At 37.0% G+C, this 24504-nt stretch overlaps 1 protein-coding gene across 4 annotated transcripts in view; it reads left to right on the forward strand.

Moving 5' to 3' along the window:
* The window catches only part of LOC150101196 (UDP-N-acetylhexosamine pyrophosphorylase-like), a 176753-nt gene that overhangs the window by 9461 nt on the left and 142788 nt on the right, over positions 1-24504 (forward strand). For all 4 annotated transcript variants that reach the window (XM_090401150.1, XM_090401148.1, XM_090401151.1 and 1 more), the window contains exon 2: positions 6490-6775. In XM_090401150.1, the coding sequence (XP_090257276.1) occupies positions 6499-6775 (277 nt within the window). In that variant the 5' untranslated portion in view covers positions 6490-6498. The remainder of the gene's footprint in view (positions 1-6489; positions 6776-24504) is intronic.

The following is a 24504-nucleotide window of genomic DNA, read 5'->3' on the forward strand; positions in this document are numbered from 1 at the left end:
AGTGGAATTCACTCTATTATACCAAATAATTAGCCACATCACTAATCTTTCACTGGCAGTATCATCTTTCACATTAAGAACTCATCATCTTCCTGGTATGTACCCTCAAGGAAGTTTAGGCTACTATGAGAGCACTACAAGATTAAGTTTACATTATTATTAATCTCCTATCAACAACTTTCTTCCAAATTAGTCTATTACTTGTCAGTCCTCCATTCAGTCAGAAGTGCTTTAGAAGCACTTCTGACTGAATCAGTCCATCTAGATCTTGATCTTTCTCTTGGTTTCTTTCCTGCCATCTTGGCATCTAATTTACTATATAAAAAGAAAACACATTATGAACTCCTTTATTTTAAGTCCTACATCTAAAATCCTTTATTTTAAGTCCTACATCTTTATTTTAAGCTATGATTTCATTGACAGTTTTGATATTTCCTTCTTCATTACATACCTGTTAAAGGTATGCTATCACTAATACAAAGTGTTTTCCCACCTGGCATTATAGATTTCTACAGTTTTGTTATTCATACTGATTACATCACTTGGAGAGACAAAATATCCAAACAAGTAGAAGTACTGCTATGGACTCCTTCCTTGCCCAGTTTCTGCATGGAACATTTTGTAGCAAACTTTTGCAATATAGCAACTGTTAAGCCTGCCAAATGGCTATGATATATTAATGACTGATTCTCTATTTGAGTCAGGTAGAGACACATTCCTCTACCACCTCAGTAGCAAATATCCCAAAATCCAATTTATTATATAAAAGTCTGCCTTTTTTTCATATATACACCTTAAGAGCATGAATACCGGTTGGTATAATTTCTCTCACAGCATCAGAAAACCAACTCACCTAGGCAGATACATTCACAGATAGTCATTCAGTTACCCTCCTTTCCAGGAGTATGATATTATTAAAACAATAACTAGCAGAGCTAATCTCCGTTCTCACTAGAATTCCAATATATATTAAGAAAATATAAATCCCTACCACCAATCTATAGCATTCACAGCATAGACCATCGTCCACTATCCTTCATTGTGGCAGTGATAACCTGGTCACATTCAGTGCTACAAAAACACAGTCTTTTCATTTCACTCACAAAAGGGAACCTCAGTTCACCTTCCTTTACCCTTAGTAACACAAATTGCCAGACAGGATCAGATCTCTCTCCTTCGACTGACGTTTACCTTCAATCTCTCTCTTGGCATAATCATATCATATCAGTTGCTTTCTCAAAAAACTCTAAAAAAAAAACTAGGCATTCTTTTGCTCTCAAAATTCTGTTTTTCATCCACCCAACTACCTAACTCTATATAAATCCTAAATTTGCTCCTTCTCAGGATATTGTTCACATGGTTGGAGTGGTGCATAAAACCTCTCTAAAATATTCTCAATGATGCTGTCCAGAGGAAAAGCTTGGCTCATTGATGACCCCCCCCTCCCTTGCAGACTTATTTCAACCTCTATCTTGCAGACAAACTGTTTTAGCTCTGTATCTCTTCTGTAGGTACCTCCATGTTGGGCTTTTTAAAACGAGATCAGCAACTTCCTTTGTCCTCTGGAACAACCATCCTCATAAAGTGATTTCCAAACATTTGCAGCCTGCAACTCTAAGAAAAATGTTAAGTTCTTTCACTAGCCTTACCTGCACCTCACACGGCACCGATGCTCTTGTGTAGAGATTACAATAAAATAAAAATAAAAATGAATATATTTTATCCATTACTCTTTAATGTATCTTAGGATCACATGCGCACGCACACACACACACACATACACACACACACACAAAACAGAACTTTAAAGAAATGTAATCTCTGTAATGTTTACAAATTATGTATCTAGTTAGTTATCCTTGTTCACTTCCCTAAAAATCAATCTCTTCACCTCTCAGTTCTAGGAAGCTACAAAATTCCTCACCCCCCGAAAAGTGACTTATTTTGAACAAACTGGGTGAACAGCAGACATCTGTCTTGAAGATTAAAAAATACATCTGCCTTATGTACAATCAGGCCTTGTAGAACATATTCTAGGAACTGTCCACAAGTTAAACATGAGACTTTTTTGTATAAGCTGCAGCTGCTGTTAGAATCACTCTAACCTAAATGAATATGGATATGTAAAATTCCGCAAGATATTGGAAGAATCTGTCCCAAATTAAGATCTGACACCTAACAACCAAGGGTTATCAACTGACATCCATAGCAGGCACACCTGGTCAACTTTCTTTGAGTTGCCTGCACACCACAGTCATACATTCCATTCCTGATGATATCTCTGACAGAGACAGAATATTGGAAGTGTTAAACCAGGTCCTACTAGATGGCATCAGAAGAAGATTGCCAGTGGAACTTCTCAAGCCAAGATAAGTTTATTTTCTGTAATATTGGCAAAAACTTGTATGCATTTCAGTGAAATTTTATTTATTTATATAATAGTTGAGAACAAATTAATGGTAATTGTTGAGATTGTTAGTAGGCTTAGTTGTGATTTTTGTGTAATTTTAGCTTATGGTAAGCAAAATGATTATGAGAACATGAATGAGATGTGCAATGAAAAAATCAAAAATGGTGAGTGGTGTAAATTTTTTAAAGCTGGTTCATTGTTGTGAGTGTAGTATTGTTTGGGAGGGGGGTTGTGGAAGATATGTTTGTTAAGCATTATTTATTTTGGATGTACACCTGAAGCAACTAAGGCTATAAGGCTTATATATGTAAATTGCATGTGTTGTTTTTGTTGGTTTTGCCTGTTTTATGGGATGAAAAATCTGAGTTTCTTGGGGGGGGGGAAGCCTGCCACCTCTGTATGAGACTGGAAAATTCACTTTCAATTAAAAAGCCCTAATGAAGGTTTTTCACATACTAGATGGGATTCAAACCAAGCTCTTTCCAACCAATGGGCATCATTTATACTGACTGAGCTACAGAGGCTCATTTTGTCAAGAAATTGAATAAGAGAAGTGACAGGATATTGATCTGCAGAAAGTGTAATATTTTGATGGATTGTTAAGTATTAGGTGAAAATCAATAATGAAGAGTGAATGTTAGACAAAAAACAGAAGGCAGTAATAGCAGAACAGTGAGTGAAAGAATATGATTATTGAAGAGCCTAAAAGAGCAAAAGCAAGCATGATTGCAGGATAGAGCATGACTGATAGAGAAAAAGTGAGATTGATTGTGGGAAGAGAGCATGACTAATGAAGCAAAAGTGAGTGTGATTGCTGCATCAAAGAAAGTATGATTGCCAGAATGCAAGAGCTGAAGAATGAGATGATCAACATGAGAAACAAGATTAGGCATGTTTAAAATGCAATTAGAAATTTGATGAGCAGAAGACTGTGAAAGAATAAAATTATTATTATTACGCAGCACCTCCAGGGAGTCCAAAGACTCATCGAGGGAGAGCACCTGCTCTACAACTTTCTGTCTCTACCACTCAGTCCACCAACTACAGTGAATCACAACTACCACCATCATCATCTACACCAGTGCCATCTACTGCCCATCATCACCACTAATATTTTCACAGACAATCACAAACATCCATGCCCATAGCGGGATTTGAACCCTCAGCTTTTTGGCCGGAGAGTGGATGCGCTTACCACTCAGCCAACCAGGCTAGGTGGCAATTGATTCAAAAGTGATGATGTATGGAGATTTCATTATTAGTGGTTTGCTGGATGAGAGATACCCAAGGTTGCTTTCCAAGAGGGATGAGCAGGGTAATTGATGCTTTGGATATAAGAAGTGAAAATGCTAGGAAGTTTTTGGTAGTTGTAGGAATGAATGATTTGGTTTGGCATAGGGAGAAGGCATAGTTGATATCAGGAGATTATTGAGGTGAGTGAAAGAGGCAACAGTATGGTAGGAGGGGTAGTTAGTATGTTTGCTCAGGAATGACAATGATGAATTGAGGTGCTGAACAAAAATTGTGAATGGCATACTAGCAAAACTCTGTGAGGACAAATTTGTGTAGCTTGTTGATGTGTGGAATGGATTCAAGAGACTGTTACTAGAAAGGAGTGTGACGAATGATGTGAAAAAGAGATCTGAGGAGGGAGGTAATGTGAGAAAGGAAGGGAGTGAAACAGGTGAGAATGAATTTGTGAATAAAGAGAGTAGTGTAAGAGATGAGATTGTCGGAACAGGAATGCAAGCTGGACAGGGAAATGAGCAGGGGATTTGTTAGGGTGTACAGGGAGATGGTGTAAGGAGACTGGATTCCGAAAGTAGTAATGAATGCATGTACGGGGCGTCAGCATAGGAATAGAATAGCCTGAGATGGATGGAAGTAGTTGTGTCTATGGAAATATTATGTCGTAAAGGGTTATAAAAGTGAGCAGGTGTGGAGAAGTCAAAGTCACAGATTAGAGGTGGTGTGGGTTATAGATAAAAATGAATTGCATGTTTATTTATGAATGCCAGGAGCATTAGAAATAAGAGAGATTAAATTGTTGCATTGATTGAGTTTATTCATCTGAAAATGGTTGGAATAAGTGAAACATGGTTGGATGAGAATGTTATATCCTGATAGTAATAGAAATAGAAGAGTATGCTGTTTTTCATAAAGATAAAGACAAGGATAAGAAGAGAGGAGTTGAGTGCTATTGATTATAGCAGGGGAATGATGTCCATACAAAGTTGAGATACAAGGGGAAAATAGTGACAATGGTTTGGAAGCAGTATGATGTGAGGTGGAGGTTGATAGGATGAAATATTTAGTTGAATATAAGTTGGGGGAATGTGAAGACAAAGAAATGTATAGACATATTGGCTAGTGAGCAAGAGAGTGGTGATCATGAATGATTTTAATTATGGCAGTATTGATTGGAATGAAGACATAGCATCAGGGAATAAGGCGAATAAATTTCTTGTAGTTTGGAACACAGGGCAAGAGGATTGAGAGTCTTAGATCTGAGTCATATCATCAGTGGATATGATTGTGAATGAGACCTCTAATCATCCTCCAGTTGGCAAGAGTGACCATGAAGCTATCACCAGAGTTATAACCAGTCATATGAGAACTTACGTGAAGAAAGGATATTATAAAAATAAAAAAAAAATAAAAAAAGACTTGGGAGACAAATGGAAGCTGTTATCTTGGAAAGAGAAGTTTGGTCGAAAGGAGCTAGATGCTGCTTAGATACTGATTTAATAATAGTAATGTCTGGATGTATTCCAGAGGTGGAAAAGCTAAATAAAGTAGGAGTAAAATGGATGAGTGAAGAGATTAAACTTGCAATCCATAAAAGAAGACTTTATGGAACAGTACATGACAACTCAGGCAACAAACCAGGAAGGCAACTGAGTTGGTAAGGATAGCATGAATGCAGTATATGGTGACGGAGGGACTAATGCTAATAAAGCAGTAGAACTTGAGGTGACATTGTATCACTATTACTGTGTGAAAAAACACTACAGGGATTTAACATCATCTTGGGCATACCTGTTAAACATGAATTTTGCAACAAGGCGAGTTTCAGAAGAGTGAAAAGAGTGTACAATTGTTCCACAAATCAAAGGGGAATCACTATAATGTAATTGATAGTCATGTTTATTTTTGCATGCACTTTTTCTTGAAGAGGGAATGACACAAACATTTTTTTTTTTATTAATGATTCAAAAAAACAACAATTTAGTTAAATTGCTGTTTTTTTTGTTTAAATTGTAGTTTATTGGAAAAAAAAAATTTCTCCCATTGTTCCGTAAGCCCCAATGATTGTAGGTCCTTGGACCACTCATCCAAGGGCCTATAATCATTATTATTATAGGATAATAATAATAATAAAAAAAGTGGGACTAATCTTTTTTTGAATGAGGAAGTCTTGATGGAACTGTTTCAAATGTGACTGACACTCTCTAGAATATGATAGAAACAGATGCATATAGATAGATGCAAAAGAAATTTTTGAATACATGATAAGAGGAAGAGAGAGTAGCAAAGACATCTGAACTACATTTTTTTGTTTGAGAAATGATGGAGCAGAATGAATTGCTGGAGGTAGTGGGAGTGCATCATCAATGAATGATTTTGATAAATATGATAAAAACTTTGTGAATAATGGTTGCAGATCCTCTGCAGACAGTCTTAGGATTCCATGGAGATGCCTGGATGATGCTAACTGATTACAAATGCAATTATGGGGCAGCTCCAGAAACATATGATATGCTAGTAACTTTTTTTAATCAACAAGTCATGTTTCATCAATTCTCAACAAACAAACAACTCAGTTACATTAGAAGATATATATTATTTACCAAACTGCAGAAAATGATGATTAATTTTTTATAATGTTAGTTAAAAAATATGACATTTACTGCTATTGCATAATTGCACAAAAAATCACTCCAGAAAACAGATTTCCCATAATATGAATTGTTTTTTTAAATTGGCTAATTATTTATAGATTTACTGAGCAGTGTAAAATTTCATTTTGAAATAAAATATTGATTAAATGATGCTTCTGCTTTTTTATGCTTCTTTAGGTTTAAACAATGGATTATGAAGAGCTTCTTGCAAAGCTCACTTCATTTGGACAAGATCATTTACTTAAATTCTGGCATCAGTTAAGTTTTGAACATAAAAGACAATTATATAACGATATTCAAAGTATTGACTTTTGTGAGGTGACCAGAATTTTTAAACAAAGTTTGCAGTTAGCAAGTGATGATAATGAAAAGCTTGATGAACTTTTGCAACCAATTCCATCAGAACTTCATGGAAGTGTTTCCCGAAGTAGTCCTGAACAGTTAAGATTATACAGAGACCAAGGTAAGATTTTCAGTTATTATTATTGCAGGGAATGACTCCACTGTTTCTTTGAAAAGAGACTATTTGCTGGAATATAAGAATTACTATTGTTAATATAGGAAATGGCTTAAAGGGAGATATTCAGTTGTTTGCTGATGATGCAAAGTTGTGTAGTGCAATAAAAAATCAAGCTGATGTTGAAAGCTTGCAGGAGGATTTAAATAAGCTGGTAAAATGGGCAAAAGATAGTGGATGTTAATTCAATTGCAGAAAAGTGTAACGTCATGCATTTTGGGATTAAAAGATTACCAGCTGTGTACTACATCGATGGAAAGGTACTCCAAGAGATTGATGAGGCTAGGGACTTAAGGGTATTAGTAGATAGGGAGATGAAGTTCAGAGGACACATTGCTAAGGTGTGCAAGATTGCACATAGGATTACTTGGTTGTTGAGGAACACACTGACATCCAGAGATAAAGAGGTTATTATTCCCCTTTATAAAGCATTGATACTTCCACATTTGGATTACTGTGCTCAGGTCTGGTCACCTGGATTCCTTGGAGATGAGGAGGCTGTGGAGAGGGTTCAGAGAAGAGTGACCAAGTTGGTGAGTGATATAAAAAATGCTCCCTACATTGATAGATTGAGAGCTTGTGGATTGCAGAGATTGGTTGATAGGCGAAGAAGAGGGGATATGATAGAAACATTCAAATTACTGAAAGGTTTTTATAGGATTGATGCAGGGGAAATGTTTCAGCTGTGTGATAGTGATGGAAGAACAAGAAGTCATCTCTGGAAATTAAAGAAGAGTGTGGTTAACAAAGGTGTCAGAACAAGGTTTTTTGCCTGGAGGGTGGTGAATGAGTGGAATTCATTGCCTGACTTAGTTGTGAGCTCTTCGTCTGTAAATGAATTCAAGAAGAGATATGACAGATATTGTTTTACTAGTTTGGGTCTCCCGCGATGAGTCTACTGACTCCATGGAGATACCCTTAATAATAATAATAATAATATTAATGTAATTCATAGACATGATTGAATGACTATACACATAAACAGTGGGCTCATCCATAAGGGCTGCAGCCCCTTTCCAGTATAAAATGAAAGTTCCTGTTTTATTATCGCTGTTCTTAAATTTATATATATATTTATATATATATATATCTAAAACCCGTTATTTTCTTGTTTGTAATGCAGTACTGCTTGATAGTATTTTGTGATGGTCAATTTGCTGTGCAGGCTAGGGTTGGTATCAATATTGGCAAGTATACATAATGCTGGAGCTGCATTCAAAGCAGACCGCACAAAAACACTACCTAGTGGGGATAACATGTGATTTATGTGCAGTTTGGGCTGGCAGCATTGTAGTCCAAGATATGCTACTATTAATTGAGCACAAACAACACAAGTTAATGTCGTTGTCGTTAAAACGGATCTAAAAACTATTATTTTCTTGTTTGTAATACAATACCACTCGATAGTATTTTATATAATTCATTTTGTAACAATAGTTGTATTTTGCAATAGTCAATTTGCTGTGCGGGCTAGGCTGGTATCAGTACTGGCAAGTATGCTCAACACTGGAGTTGACTTTTGTGAGGTGACCAGAATTTTTAAACAAAGTTTGAAGTTAGCAAGTGCAGTTAATTCAGTGCAGACTGCACCAAACTGCTACCTAGTGGGAGTAACGTGTGATTTATGTGCAGTTGGGCTGGTAGCATTGCATCCCCACCACTGTAAATTCTTATGACCTGCCACTGCACATAAATTATATAAGGAAAATAAGGAATTTAATATAAACCACTAATATTTCGAGATGAATATCTCATCGCATCAGAGTGAATACACAGAAAAGAAAAGAAAACAGAGCACTTCGGTTCTATTGCTCTCTGGCCAGTCACATAATACTATTAGGAACCTGTGAAAACTGAGAACATAGTCATTAACACAATTATAAACAAACATAGCTGAAGGGCAAAAGAGTACAAACTCATTACAAGATGTAAAAGTGCATCATACAGAGAAGGTTTTAAATGAAAATTACTCAATTAAAATATAATTAAAATTATGGAATTGCATATAGGGAGATATACGACAAAAAGATTAATAGTGCACACTGAATACGAAAGTCTATATAAGACATGATGAATAAATAAACTTGGGAACACATACAAGGGTGGTCTGAAAAGTTCTTGGTCTAACAATGAAAAAAAAAATTTATAATTTCAAAATTATTTTTATTTTTCAACTCATAAGACTAATACATTTATTCCAGCGATGCTCCAGCATCATTATCCCTATACTGGTTCTCAGTAAGATCTGCAAAATACCCCTCTACAGCTGCAATCACCCTCTCAATTCAAAGAAAAATGCTGACCAACAAGGAAGGGTTTTAATTTTGGGAAGAGATAGAATTCCGAGGGAGCCAAATCTGGGGAATAGGGTGGATGTTCCAACAATTCATAGTGCAGATCCCATTGCCAAAACACCTTTGTGGGCTGGTGCATTGTCCTGATGAAAGATGATTTTTTCTTCTGCAAACCTTGTCTTTTCTTACAAATTTTTTCGTCTAGTCTGGTTAAAAGATCGGAATAATATTCCCTGGTTATTGTTTTACCCTTTTCAAGATAATTAATAAACAAAATGCCTTTAGCATCCCAAAACACTGATGCCATGACTTTTCCTGCTGATGGAATCAACTTTGTCTTCTTTGGTGCTGAATAACCGGTCTTCACTGTCCGGTTATTCAATGCACAAAATTTAAATCAATGCACAAAATCAGTGTTATTCTTGTTAAAACGCTCCAATCACTGTTCAGAGATTTTCATACGATTGTGTTTTTGATCTGCTGTGAACAAGCTCGGCACCCAAGTTGCACAAAGCTTTTTCATTTGCAATTCTTCATGCAAAATATATCGTACATGTTCTTTTGAAATGCCTATAGTCTCAGCAATTTCACGCACTTTGACTCATCGGCCATCCAATACCATATCATGCACTTGATTGATGATTTCTGGTGTTGTTACACTTTTTGGATGTCCTTCACGTGGGTCATCTTCAAGGCTGGTACGCACCACGTTTAAACTCGGCAACCCATTTCTTAATTGTCAAAAACAAAGTAGAAGAGTGCCCATAAACTTTTATGAACTTCAAATGAATTTCTTTTGGTGTTAAACCTTCTTTTACAAAAAATTTTATAACTGCATGATATTCGATTTTATCCATTTCAGGGGATACAGATAACACTTTTGCTTCAGAGACAGCTGTATAAAACAAACTACTTTATAGAATAACTTGCAATTTCACATGGATGCTTATGACAGATGTACCAACTTAGAAAAAAAAAAGAAAATCATGCTGATAGTGTTGCCTTCTATGGTCGAGGCCGAGAACTTTTCAGACCACCCTTCTCAAATGTAAAAGTATAAGTGAATATATAATTCACTCATGTTCATAGAAATCACATCACCTGCTGTAACCATGTTTTTTTTTTTTAATTAAATTGGAATGTCTATTTGAAAAGGGATAATAACACAATAATTGTGTTATTATCCAAACGTGCAAAAGCAGTATTGAATAGCTGAGTCGATTTATGATTTGTATAAGGTTAACAGATGTTCTGAGGTGAAGTAATGTCTTGAGCAAAAGAGAAATTCTATTTTTTTTAGAAGCTGAGGATGCAATGGCTGTGATGTGTTTATGCCAGGAGGGGCTTGATGTTAGGGTGATTTAAAGAAGAGAAATCTCATCTTGTCTGGAAATTTGAGTGTTGTTAAAAATAATAGTAGGAGAAAAATTTTCTTTTTTGTGAGAAAAAAGACAATTGGGTTTTATTGCATTGAAATTGACAAAGTTATCTGAATCCGATTGGAGGATCACTTGGAGATCAGAATTGAGGGCAGTGGTGGTTGATATTCTGTAGGTTGAGGTGAGTTGTGTAGAGTAAAGTTTATAAAATGAAAAGGAGGAATGCAATGTGCTGTCATCTGCAAAACTGTGTATTGAATTGGAGGTCAGCTGAAGTAAGTCATTGATATATAGAAGGAAGAGGGTTGGTGAGAGAACAGAACCTTGTGGGACTCCAGTATTAGTTGAAAAGTGAGAAGATAACAAACCATTCACCAACACACATAGTGTGTGCAGACAGAAAGCTGGCAATCCAACTGCAGAAGCCCTGAGACACACCAAATGGTGGTTGTTTGCTTAGTAAGTCTTTGTGCCAGACCTGGTCAAAAGCTTTGGAGATATCACGTGCAACCACTTGAAATTCACCAATCTTCTTCATGACATTTATCCAGAGATGGGTGATATATGTGAGTAGATCCATGCTGGTGGTCATTTATTAGCTGGGTGCCTTTGTGGTAATGTAGGAGTTGGGAATTGATGGCTTTCTCCATTACTTTAGATAGAACTGAGGTAAGTGAGATAGGGTGGTAGTTAATGGCAGTGATTTGTCGTCGTTCTTGGGAATGAGTTAAATATAAGCCAATTTCCAAGGCTGTGGGATAGATAAGTGGAGTAAGAGAAAGAGAGAGAGTATATACAGGCGACATAGGATAGGAGTTCAGTTCTGGTGCACAAACATTCAAGACAATTGGAGGAATGCCATGAGGGCCAGGAAAATTTTTTGTGTCTAATTTGTACAATATTTTACTGATTTCTTTCTGGCAAAAGAATATAGGGGACATTGCACAGGGTGTCCACATTGGACCTCCCCAATTTCAAAGAACGGTAAAAAAATCAAAATGCAGAAAGATTTGGTTTGGGTTGTTCAAACGTTCAAGAGACTCTACAAGCTTCATTCAGAATTTTTTTACAAAATCTTTTCATTTGTACAATTTCAAAACCATGGTCCATACACTTAAGTAGTAACACATTGAAACTAGGGAGGTCCAATGTGGACACCTTGTATATTGGGCATCTGGAATGATTGTGGGTGGGACATTTACCATTGTCAGTTATGCATGCATTGGAAGCTAGGAGATTGGCTTTTTCTTTGGGTGATGATGCAACAGAGCCATCTGGGTATATGATTCGGGTAAGAACAGTGTTGTGCAAAAGTAATGACAAGTTACTTTGGCAAGAGACCAAAAGGCTCAGCTGCTGTTTGGACAGGCTATAAGTTTCCTGCTTATTACTCTTTCAAGCTCTGTTTGGGAACCATTGAGAGTTTTCTTGCAGCTATTTTATGCTTGAGTAAGGCACTAAAGGAGGATGTAGTTCTTGATGTGCACCAGTGGTGGTATGCTTGATTTTTTATTTGTACAGCTTTGGCTATTCATCAAAAGATTTGACATCTTTTGGAGAACTAGAGTTTAGTTAGGGGATGACAGTTCAGAGTAGTGTGGGGAAATGTGTGTCCATGCCAATGGGGATTGCTTTATTGACACGTTTGGTGTCAATAAAGCAATCCTCAATAGTCCAACCATGAGTTAGGTTTGCCAATTTGAGGCTGTTCCAGTTGGCACTGTTATAATGCCAAACTTCTCTTGTATGGGAGTGGCTGTGTAAACATAGTTGCATGGTGGAGGAGATGAGCACTAGATTGTGGTCAGAATTACCTAGGGGAGACCCACTACACAATTACCACTAGGGGGAGGCAAGATCTGTACAACTGGAAAGCCAGTTGTGCAGATCTTGCACAGAAGAAAGTCAGTTGGTGTTGTGGACATTAAAATCTCCTAGGAGGATGATTTTTCTGTTAGGAAAGTGGGACTGAAGAAAATCAATTTTTAAGGAGAGGAAATTAAAGAGCTCAGAGTGATTGATGGCATTAGGAGAGCGATACAGACAGCAAATGAATTTGACTGAGTGGGGAAGGGATATTTTCAACCAAAGAAGATCAAAGTTGGGAGATTCTAGGTTGGGTGCTCTCTGACAAGGTATGTCAGAGTGGATATATGCACAGATGCCACCCTTAGGTCGAAAGGAGTTAAAGTGTGTAGTTTAGAAGGTTGAGATGAATAGTGCTGGGGGTGAGAAGGTGATATTTGAGTTTCTGCCAAAAAGAGTAGGTGGGATTTGGTAGACTGAAGATGGTAGTGGACACTATTAAGGTTGGAGTTGAGGCCACGGATGAAGTGGATATGCAAGATTCTGTGGGGCATATATTTGACCGCAAAGGTCTTGCACATTTCCTATGCAGTGCCTATGTGATATCTACGGTGGTTACTAGTGGTATCACTTGATTTTCACACTAATTTAACTTGTTTGTAATCTACATGTCCGACTGTTGTCTTCATTTTGGCATTTTTCTTCAAGTTGTTTTCGAAGATGACATCCTTATTCTCTCTGTTCATCTCTGGGAGATGATAGGTCAGATTGAACATGTATGCGCAATTGGGGACAAGTGTCCTAGAACTTGTTATTAATTGCTGTTATTAGTTTAGATGTGCTTGTCGGTATATCACAAGTCACTTTCATGAGGCTTGGAAAGTTTACTCCATCCTTTCTTTTATTTTTAGGTTCAAAATTATGGTACCTGACGATACTTCTAGAATCAAATAATTTGCTGATGTCATCTTTTAGTGATTTGCCATTTTCCATTAGAAAGTTCAAAATAATGTTGGTGAATTTCTTGTTTTCAGCCTCAGTCGAGCTGTGTACCTTTGATTCATTTAGGTCATGGAGCTCATTGGTGGGCAAGGATGCACTTGCATTGTAGTGCTGATTATCTAGTAGTTCAAGCTTAGCTTCCAGTATTCAGATTTTGGAGGAGAAAGTTTTGTTTATAATATTAAGGTGCTGTTTGAGGATTTAACTCGTTTACCTAAGTTCAGAAGTTGTTTTACAGAAGGGAGGCACAGCAAATAGAAAAAGGGCTGGTTGAGGTCGATAAATGCTTGTGTGCCAATTCATCAATTTTTGCACAGGAAGCATGTATCCAGTGGCAACAGAAGTTGCACAATATAGAATTTTTTTATTGCGGTGCTCTTCCATTGTTGGCCTTCATTGCCTCCATCTTTGCTTTGCACGGTAGACATAGCAGATACCTACATGTGACTGATTTTTAATTGAAAAGATAACTGATTTGATGCATTATAAGTACTTACAGGTTGTGCAGGAAAAGTCAGCTTCTTAGTACTTGCTGTTAAGATTTCCATTTATTGATTAATTTTAACGAAAAACATTTACAATCACAATAAAATGTGGGAGCACAAGTTTAGAGTAGATTATTCACTTGCTGCTCTTTTCTAATTTCTGGTTTACCCATGCAAATATGTTTGCCCCTTTGCTTCTGGCAAGTAGATTTATCCAGCTGGCAATTAGCTGCAGACTGAACAAAATAGAATACTTTGTATTTAATACAATGTAACTCTCTAAACAAAATCTTTTTTTTTTTAACTTTAAGAAAGCACAGAAAAATATACATAATATAAAGGGACCATGAGTGTATAGAGTTCGTTGTTCTTGTGGCATTTGCAACATAGACCAGATGAGATGGAAGAGGAGGCACAGACAGGGATTGGCCATCCATCCATGTAAGGTGCAGACCGCCAACTATTTTGGAAAGGAAAGTTATGGTGATCATAACTGATTTATAAAAAAGTTTGCAAACGGTTCAGAAATGCTCAATGCCCCCAAAATATAACAAACACCAAGGTTTAATCCTTCACCAAGTTTGGTATGCATTTATAAAAAGTCTAACAACCACAGAGCTGGGATGTGACATGTTGTGCCACAGAGCGTGGCGGCAGCAGCTGGAGTTGTTCGAATTCTGCACATTAGTTAATTGAATGTTTGTTTGTTGTCACTGTTTATATGTACTAGACTGTTGAAGTTCATGAAAAATCTTTTATATCTAACTATTTTTTTCTACTTTTTTTAATACAGGTATTGTACCCTGATGATTTAAAGTCCAATGAGTTATGACATTTGTCAGGTTATATTGTTTAGTTTAATCAAATCTAATTTTTGTTAAGGAACATGTCGCCATACTGGAAGTTAAATGAAAATTTGCTGAAGTACAGCAATATTAGGCACAATTAATAACTGTTCATTAAGATGCCAGTATAGCAACCACACATTTAGCAGAGAGAATTAGTCTTAATAGAATAAAACTTGACTAGTTTCTTAAGTCATTGGACTTACTTCGTTAGGAAAAATAAGGTCTTATATTAGCTAATTAAAAAACTAGAAATTATAATAACATAAAAAAATTACAAAACTCAACAACTTAATAAATATAACAAAGTAAAAACCGTTGAATTAAATGTGTGTGTAATGGAACAAAAGCTACTTAATGCCATCATATTCTGTAGAATATCCAGGTCTATGCATGTCAGATTTTTTTTTTTTTTTTTTAAATAAATGCAGACCAATCTTGGTGTAGTAACATGCCTTTCTAATAGTAACCTCTCCTCAGTTCATGGGGATGAAACTGTCTTGCTCAATTGCATCAAGTTTAGAAGAGAAATATTGTTTTTAAAATTAGCAGCTGTCCTCAGAAATCAACCTAATCTGAACAAATATGAGAAATAATAATCCTTTACGATTCCAGTTTACATTCGAGGCCTCCAACAGGGAGCCCCTCCAAGTCAGGATTTTAGTCTTTTATCCATGTGTTTCACTTAGGTTTGTTTTGCCTTTGTGTATACAAATTGCATATTGTATTGAAAAATGAAATATTGTTTTTAGTCCTTTCCTAGTGTGCTGTTTTACTCCATTAAGTCTCCAACACGAGATCCTCCCAACACTTAAGTCCTAACACATAGGTCAGAGGCACTGCTAACTCTCTTGAATATTCCTTTTAGAGAAGGAATATTCAAGAGAGTATTCAAGAGAAGGATTGTTCCTGTTGCCAGACTGCTGTTCAACAGCAGTCTGGCAACAGGAACAATCCCAGAAGAATGGAAAGAAGGAAAAATAGTGTCACTGCATAATGGAAAATCCCAGATAGTGTCAAACCACAGGCCAGTGTGTATATCAGGTGTAGTGGTGAAAATGTTAGAGAGGCTAGTTAGAGACTGAATACAAACTGGATTGATGAGAATGGAAATATTTTAAGAAAATAGCATGGGTTTGTTATGGAGAGCTCTTGCATTAGTAACACTGTTACATTTTATAATAGGGTGACTAGTGTAATGGAGAGATGAAGTGCTTATATAGTGATTTATCTGGATTTTGCAAAAGTGTTTGATACAATACCATATGATAACCTACTGTTACAACAGTTTTATCTCCATATTTGCACATTTCTGGTTATCATCTACTCTAGCTACCTTTCCACATTTCAGATAATTTATGAATTTTTATACTTCAAGTAGAAAAAATTACTTGAGCAGGATGTGATGGATAGTCAGTTGGTAGCTTGGTTACAGGTATGGTTGACTGAAGGGGTCAACCATACCTGTGTCAGAAGGGGTACAGTGTCCTGAAAAAAAGAAAGTTACGAGTGGGGTGGCACAAGGTTCTGTTCTGGGACCAACCATTATCGTTTAATTTATATATTAATAATACACAGTTCAGGGTTAAGAGGAAATATTCAGTTGTTTGCTGATTATGTTTAATTAGTAAGAGCAACATCAAGAAGTTCTGATATGATGTTTTGCTGCAAGAAGATTCAAATAGGTTGGTGCTTCATGCTAAAGAATGGGGATGTCACTTCAGTATTGCTAAGTGTAAAGTTATGCACTTTGGCCAGGAACAATGGAATGAGCTTTATCATACTGAAGAAATTTTGCTTTGGGAGGTAGAGGAGGTGAGGAACCTCAGGATCTTCGTGAACAACTGAAGTTCAGTAGACGCATTGCAAAAGTTGCAAGTATTACCTAGAAAACTGCTGTCATAATACATAGAACACCGACAAGTATGGATAAGGAGCTGATAATTCCACTGTATAAGGCACTGATCAAGCCTCATTTGGATTTCTGTGAAAAGATCTGGTGACTAGATCTGTGCAGAATACAAATGAGGATGGATGGATGGATAGAATGCAGAGAGTTCAGAGATGAACAGCTGAGACTCTGAGTTTTGAAATGTTGAATATAAGGACAGAGAGATTAAGCAAATGTGATCTGCAGAACTAGGTAAATAGGAGGAGTAGAAGATGTGATATTACTGAAATGTATAAATTGGCGAGAAGAGCTTATCCTGTTGAACAGATACAGGGGAATTGTTGCATTTAGTGATCGGGGAACAAGAGGTCATGCCTGGAAAGTGCAAAGGTCATGTGAATAAGGAAGTGAAAATGAGATTTTTTGCACAAGGGGTAGTGAATGAGTGAATGCATTGCCTGACTGGGTGGTGCATGATCGAATGATTTTTTAAGCAGCCCTAAATATGAACAAAAGACAACACTGGTAATCAACCAAGGCAAAGAGATATGCTCTCTTGTTACCATTCATACAACTAAACCCTATCTGCTATCAAAGACCAATAATGGAACTAACCACAAATCCAAATGGGCATATTGCAGACTTTTGGCTGTGTTTAACCGGATAGTTGGCTGGTTGGCTGTGCTTTGAATTATGTTTGCAGCAGCTATGGCTATGAGGCCAATATACTGAATGGATAGCCTCTCTTCACTCCTTATTATTCTGTAGGTGTAGTTTTATGGTTAGCTTACAATACTAGATTTACAACATTTCATGAGGGAGAGAGAGTCACAAAAAAAATTTTTTTTTAAATGATAATAAAATAATAATATACAAGCACACACACTCGGCATGGTTGGCCGAGTGGATAGCATATCCACTCTCCAGCCAGAAGTCTGTGCGTTTGAATCCTGCCTTGGACATGACTGTTTGTGATTGTCTGTGGAAATACCATTGGTGGTTGGCAGTAGATGACATTTGTGTAGTTATGGTCAATTAATGATGGATGGTGGAGATGGAGTTGTAGAGCAGGTGCCCTCCCTCGATGAGTCCCTTGGACTCCCTGGAGGTGTCAAATAATAATAATAATAAAGGGACATTCTACACTGGTGTCCAAAAGCTAAGGACGAACTACTTTTTTACCTGTATATGAAAAAAATTTTCATGATTATAGCCAAATGTGGACATAATTTATTGACAACATGCTAATGAAATACCATATTTTTCGGACTATAAGATGCATCCCAAATTTATGAGACAATTTTTAGAAAAAATAAATTATTATATAAAAATATTCACAAACCTTAAATTTCATTTATTATTACCATAACTTGTACCAGCAGAATTCAGCTCGTCTCAATACTATCACTTATCTCATTACTGTCACTTTTCGTATTATTGTCTGAACTCATATCATCTGAGCTCGCATCAAAAATGTGGGTTCCAAGACTTACGTGGTATCACCTACCTTCGGACCATAAGATGCACCCCAATTCTGAGTCAATTTCTCAACGTAAAAAGGTGAGTCTTGTGGTCCGAAAAATGCATTATAAATTTTGTGCAAATTGAATTGCAATGATTATAGCCAAATGTGGACATAATTTATTGCCAATATACTAATGAACTATATTACACAAAAATGTGTTATAAATTTCATACAAATTAAATTGCAATATTGGCAAAAGTTACAAATTTCCTAAGGATGTTGTAAAGGAATTAATGTACAGTGCTTGCAGAAAACTATGCTGAGAGGCATTTCACTATGGAATATGTCCTTCCCAAACTGTAATGCAGCTCTCACAATGTTGTGCCATGCTTAGCACCAAGTGATTCAGTAGTCCTTCAGGCAAACTGGCCTACTACTTCAGAGCAAGGATAAGCCTTGTTTCTTTTCTGGTCAGGGAATTTTGAGCAGCAATGCACATCCCTATTTCATCCCATGATTCTATGTATTCTATAGGGTTAAGAGCATGCAGGCCACTTGATTCGATTAATATCTTCGATCTCCAGAAGTATCTTCACTGCTTGTGTATAATGTTCTGTGGCATTACTATCCATAAAAATGAATTCTTTTCCTACAGTAACATGGACCTATTGAACATGATGTTGAAGAATTTTGTTGCTGTATCATTCACAAGTCATAGTCCCTTTTTCCAGCACTTGTAGCTCGGTTCATCCATTAACCATAATACCTTCCTAAACCATGATCCCAACACTACTGTATCTATCCCTTTCAAAAACATTCTTGCAATGGTAAGCAGTACCACTTTCACGCTAGATCAAGTGGCATCTAGAATCGGAGGAAAGACTAAAATGACTCGTCTGTAGAGGGTGTATTAGCCCATTGGTATCTTGCCCAATTATTATGGATACAACACCACTGAAAATGTGCTCTACAATGAGCTGTGGATAAAGGAACACAGACTACAGGTGTATAGGCCTACATGTCACAAACATCTTGCCACAGTTTGAGATATCCATGTACCTGTGCTTAAATGGAGCCGACTTAGAAACTGACCTGGCGTAGTGCATCGATTATGTTTTGCTATTATAACCAAAAATCTGTCTTCATACTCCGTGGTTGAGCAATTGCGACCTCTTAGTATGTGTCTGGAACACATTCCATTGGTTTGAAGCACTGACCAGAGCCTGGATACAAAGCTATGTGAGATTCCAAACTCTCTGGCAATATCAGTAATTCTGCGGACTTCTTTAAGCTTCCAATAATTCTTTCACATGTGAAATCATCTAGATGATGTGTTTGAGACATTAGAAGACATCCAAGTTTGCAACTTTATTCCTTCATGAAAAGAACTTCCTTCCAACACAATTCGCTTATTGCAGCCTTTTGCTTCTATCCTGTTAAGTGCTACATGTGACTCCTTTGCACATAATTAAAAAAATTTGAATGTGTACCTACTTTCTACTCAGAATCGTCAGTTATACAAATTGTCACAAGCTGATTCATCTGAATTTGCAGGTGTTATCTTCAGAAATAGTGTTCATTGTTAGGTTTTGGACACCAGTGTATATACAGGAGCTGGAAACAAAAAAGAAATAACAAATTTGATAGGCTGAATTAGACCTTCAGTGGATATTGGCTAGCTGCTGCTACAGCTTTTGCATAAGTCTAGGACAATGTTCTCAAACTAGAATTTGCAAATCCTGCAATATTTGCAAAAAATTTGAAGAAGATCACAAAACAAATTCCATAATAACAGAAGCAGAGAAATTAATGATATTGCACACAGATTGACAGGGGATATTCAGTTGGTGAATATTATGGTGAAAATTTAGGAAAGAGTTAAATGAATGGTGCTCATAACTCTTCTGGAAGATTTAAACGTACTTTTTTTGCTTGGACAAATTAAGTGGGAGTTGTCAACTGGAATTTTTATGCTGCTTTTCCATGGGCAGTCTTCACTCTCATGATCCAAATACTTGCACTGAACTAGTAGCTGAAGTAATCTTCACCGGAATGAGTCTTCATTCTCTGCTCCACTCCTGACCTGTATCCAAGGCCTGGTTCTCAAAAAAATCTGCCTCTGATGTCCATGATAAAAATGTAGCTTATGTTCAGTGGCTTAAATTAAAAACTCCATCTTCTCATTCAGTTTACCCAATAGCCAGAAATGTGTACAAATGTTATCATTGATTCCAAAGCAGACTTCATAAGAATAAAATGCAATAAACTTACCTCCTGTTCAACTGGCAGTCAAGCCTTCAGGTCCCTTGCTAAGGCTGTTGGCTGTAATTTCTGCCCTCCCATGTTTGCCACCTCTCTTGCATCCTGATGGCACTATGGTAACCTCACCCAAGAAAAAAAAAAAAAGGCAGACCTTTTGTCATCATTTTTTACCCTTCAACTTCTGCCTGGAGACCAATGCAAATCACCTCCCATACTTCCACAAACTGCCTACTGCATGCCTCCTCTGAACTTTTGCCAAAAGGACATCAGAAAAACATTCTTTAATCTTGATATAAATAAGGCTCCTGGTGCAGGTGGTCTTTCTCTAGAATTGACACGTATCCTGTATCATGTAGAAGGTTGGCTGTAGAATGAAAATGGCAGAATTCATATTGCTGATCACTAATTAACTGATGAGTCTCCAGATAATGAAGAAACTGGTTGTTGATAACTTTCTCAATCACTTCTTTTGAATGAACTGAGCTGAGAGCAATGGGACAATAGTTGGATGGCTGACTTTTGTCTCTCCTTTTGGGTAGAGGCTGGATGTGGGCTTGCTTCCATGCTGTTGGGTAGATGCCAGTAGAATAAAGTCAGCCATCCAACTATCGTCCCATTGCTCTCACCTCAGTACATTCAAAAGAAGTGATTGAAAAGGTTATCAACAACCAGTTTCCTCATTATCTGGAGACTCATCAGTTAATTAGTGATCAGAAATATGAATTCTACCATTTTCATTCTACAGCCAACCTTCTAGCTAATCTTACCCACCCTTGGACTCAGGCCATGGTAAGATGATTTAGAGAAACTCGTTATCATTCTCGATATTTTTAAAGCATTTGATCATGTATATCACCAAGGCCTCCTGAACATGCTGCCATCTTATGGCCTCCCATCTACACTCTGCAATTAGATTGCCAGCTTCCTCTCATCAGATTTCCCCATCATTGCTGGAGTGCCTCAATATCTTGTGCTCTCACCCACACTCTTAATCCTTTACATCAGTGACCTCCTTTCTCTGACTTCAAATGCTCTTTACAGCTCTGCCGAGAACAGTACTGTTTATTCTTCTTCCTCATTCAATAAACCCTGCAGTACCTTAATGTTAGATGCCTCAAGATCTTCCATGACCAGTGACTTGAACACTGACCTCCTCAACATCTTGGAATGGGATGAAGACAACTTAGTAAATTTCAATGCCAAAAAACTGCCTTATTACCTGCAATAAAAATCCTACATCATCCCCTCTCATTTTTTGATAATGTTCCAGTTTCCTTTCAAGAACTTTCTCTTTTTTGTTTGACTGTCATCAGTTTATCCTGGCACAAACATATTAATCACATAGCTCCTTAGCCTCTAAACAATTGCAGTTCTTTTTTGTTCTAAACATTACTTCTCTTCCTCTCAACTACTAACACACTATAAGAGTGTATCAGATCCATCTAACTTAGGAGTATTGTTCCCACATTTGGGGTGGATCACCCAAGACCTCTCTAAGAATTCTTGATGATATTCAGAAAAGAGCAATCTGCTTAATAGACAACCTGTAAAGTTTTCATTTTCTCTATTATATATTATATATGCGTTTGTATTATGTATTTGTCAAGTTGTATATAACTAAAGTTTTATTACCTTTATTTCTTCAATCACTTGCGCTCTATTAACATTCCCTTTCTTCTATTTCCTTCCTTGCCTTAATTTGTATCGCACGTGTGGCCTGCTTTATTTTTGATCACCGCCAGCTATCCAACTCTCACACTTTACAGTCTAGCAAAAAAAATTTTTTTTGACTGTGTCAGCCAGACTGCACTTCTGAGAGTGGGGGATCGGAGTGTAGATCAATGACAATGCAGGGACCTGAAACCTTAATTGGAACTAGCTCTTTATCTTATTGCATCATCATCATATCTGTCGTGACAACTTACTACTAGCACACAGGTTCGCAGTTTTTTTGGAGATAGTACATTGGCAGATATCAGATCAGCGTGTTGTTTACAAGTTATTTATTTTAACTGAAAAATGCATATACAGTCTGAACATCAAATAGATATAGCTACACTTTCTGGTTTTTCTAAATCTTGATTCTAGGCTTTTATAGGACTTAAATATTGCACTAATGTAAATTGCAAGGATGCTCTTGGACAGTTTGAGGCTGACCTTTTGACATATTCTACACTACAAAATTAATAGTTCATTACATATATTCACACAGCAATTTATTCCATGCCTCAAGAGCATTAACTTATCACAGTTACAGATCTTCCTTCACAAACAGTTCTTTACACTCAGTGAATGTTCCTTTAGGATGTCCCGTTCTTCTGTCTTGTTTATAGCGTTGCTCCTATTCTTCAGGATGCTGCGGCAATGAACTTCATCCTTTGTGTAGGTTTTCGATGTGGACTGCGGGTGATGTTCCCCTTTCCTTTCCTTGGTTGTTGATGACTGGAAGTCTTCAATCGGGATCATGCCAGAGGAGTTCTGGGACTACATTGGCAAGGCCTCTCCTTTGGTTCCTGGCTATAGATGCCAGTGGTTGCAGGGAAGAGTAAGTGCTGAAAACCTGGGAACCCCTTTTTCCACTCATGAGGTCGCTTAAATATCTTTCGATTTCCTTTGTCTTTCTTTTGCATGTTACGTGCTTCTCACCAGGTTTGTGTCGACGTCACTTTCACATGCCTTTTCCGAAATTTTTGTTCTTGGTGCTCTCTGACTTTCGCAAGTCACTGCGACTTTTCTCTTCAGGAACTTCCTTTTGTTCTTCATCAGTCCAGACAACTTTTCTCTGACTCATTATTTAACAAAGAAAGTTTTCTTTCTTTTGTGCTGAACACAAACGATTACAAGCAATATCAAAACCTTACATATATTATGTATTATAAACTATTATCACATATACACTTTACATCAATTTTATATTACATTTTACATATTTTCCTGATTTAAGACCCCTTGTAAAACCAAGCATGATAAATTATAGAATTACTTATAGTGTAAGATTTTACGAACCCTTCCCTCACCGAGACTCCCTTCAGTCATTTTATCATAAGCACTCTGTTTCAGCACTGTGAATGTTCTGTAGGTACTTTCATAGGCATTGCTTTTCGGAATTGGTTACTGCCATTCCTCCACTTTCTTCTAACCATAGAACTAGAGCAGCCACTGGAAAACACCCATACACTATTCACTTTTGAACACACCAAACTAACTTCTCATCATATTCCTTCATTCCATCCACCTCTATTCTTGGGAACAATCTTCCCCATACTGTTTTTCTCACTGAGTATACCCTCCCTCCCTCTCTTTTAAGAAACATATCAACAGGCTACATTTCTCCTTAATCTCTTGTCCACACATGGCACTGTAAGTGTTATTAGGTCATGTGGCCTTTCATGCATAGGGTAGACAAAAAAAAAAAAAAATCAGCTAATTCCTTTTATTCCTGTATAAGGATTACGCAAGGCTGTTTTAGCACTATCTAACTTTTGGAGACAGGTGAGCAATTCAATCTCCACTGGTACCCAATCAGAAAGCTGGCCCAAGGCTATTACTAATTAAGTGGCATTCAGTGAAGAGAGATGGCTCAACAAGTGCTGCCATCTCATGGTCCCTAACCCTAACACAATATATTTAATGTCCGAAAATAGTGTGGGTTCTACGGTCAATTTTCTTGAGTTTCCAGGAGAAAAAACTCGCTTGCTGCCAGAGATCGACTAACTCAGGAACCAGTCGAATAAAGGCTTAGAAAAATTTTCTGCTAGTCGTTGACTAGATTTGAAACAAAGTCTTCCTTCATGCAGTCAAGTGCTGTGGTGTGCAAATGCCACATCCAATGAACTACACAGGCTCTATGGGGTAGACATAAAAAATAAATAAATAAAAATAAAAATAAAATTTGTCCTTGAAGTCTGTATCACAAAAAAGTTTTGCTTTGGCTCTAAACACTTACTTAAGTATTTGTGTTTTTGTATTAGGTTTTTTAAAGTTGAAGCAAATCTGCTGCACATTCTTTGCTCCTTAAAATCCGCTATTTCAGTTGGAGAAGAAAATCGCCGAATCACAGGACATTACAAAAAAAAAGGCATGCAATCAGAACACAGTCTCTTAGCTTACCAGCTGTTGGCACAATGATTCACAAAAGGTAATACTCATCCCTTATAGCAGCAGAAGACCATACTACAACAGGGCTGTGTGCACTGTTCAAATTTCCTGAACTTTTGGGTAGCTAGTTGCAAGAACAAGGAACCTT

The sequence above is a fragment of the Typopeltis vanoorti genome, chromosome 12 (assembly GCF_054136105.1).
Source record: "Typopeltis vanoorti isolate ZY-2024b chromosome 12, IOZ_Tvanoo_1.0, whole genome shotgun sequence".
Classification (NCBI taxonomy): Eukaryota; Metazoa; Arthropoda; class Arachnida; order Uropygi; family Thelyphonidae; genus Typopeltis; species Typopeltis vanoorti.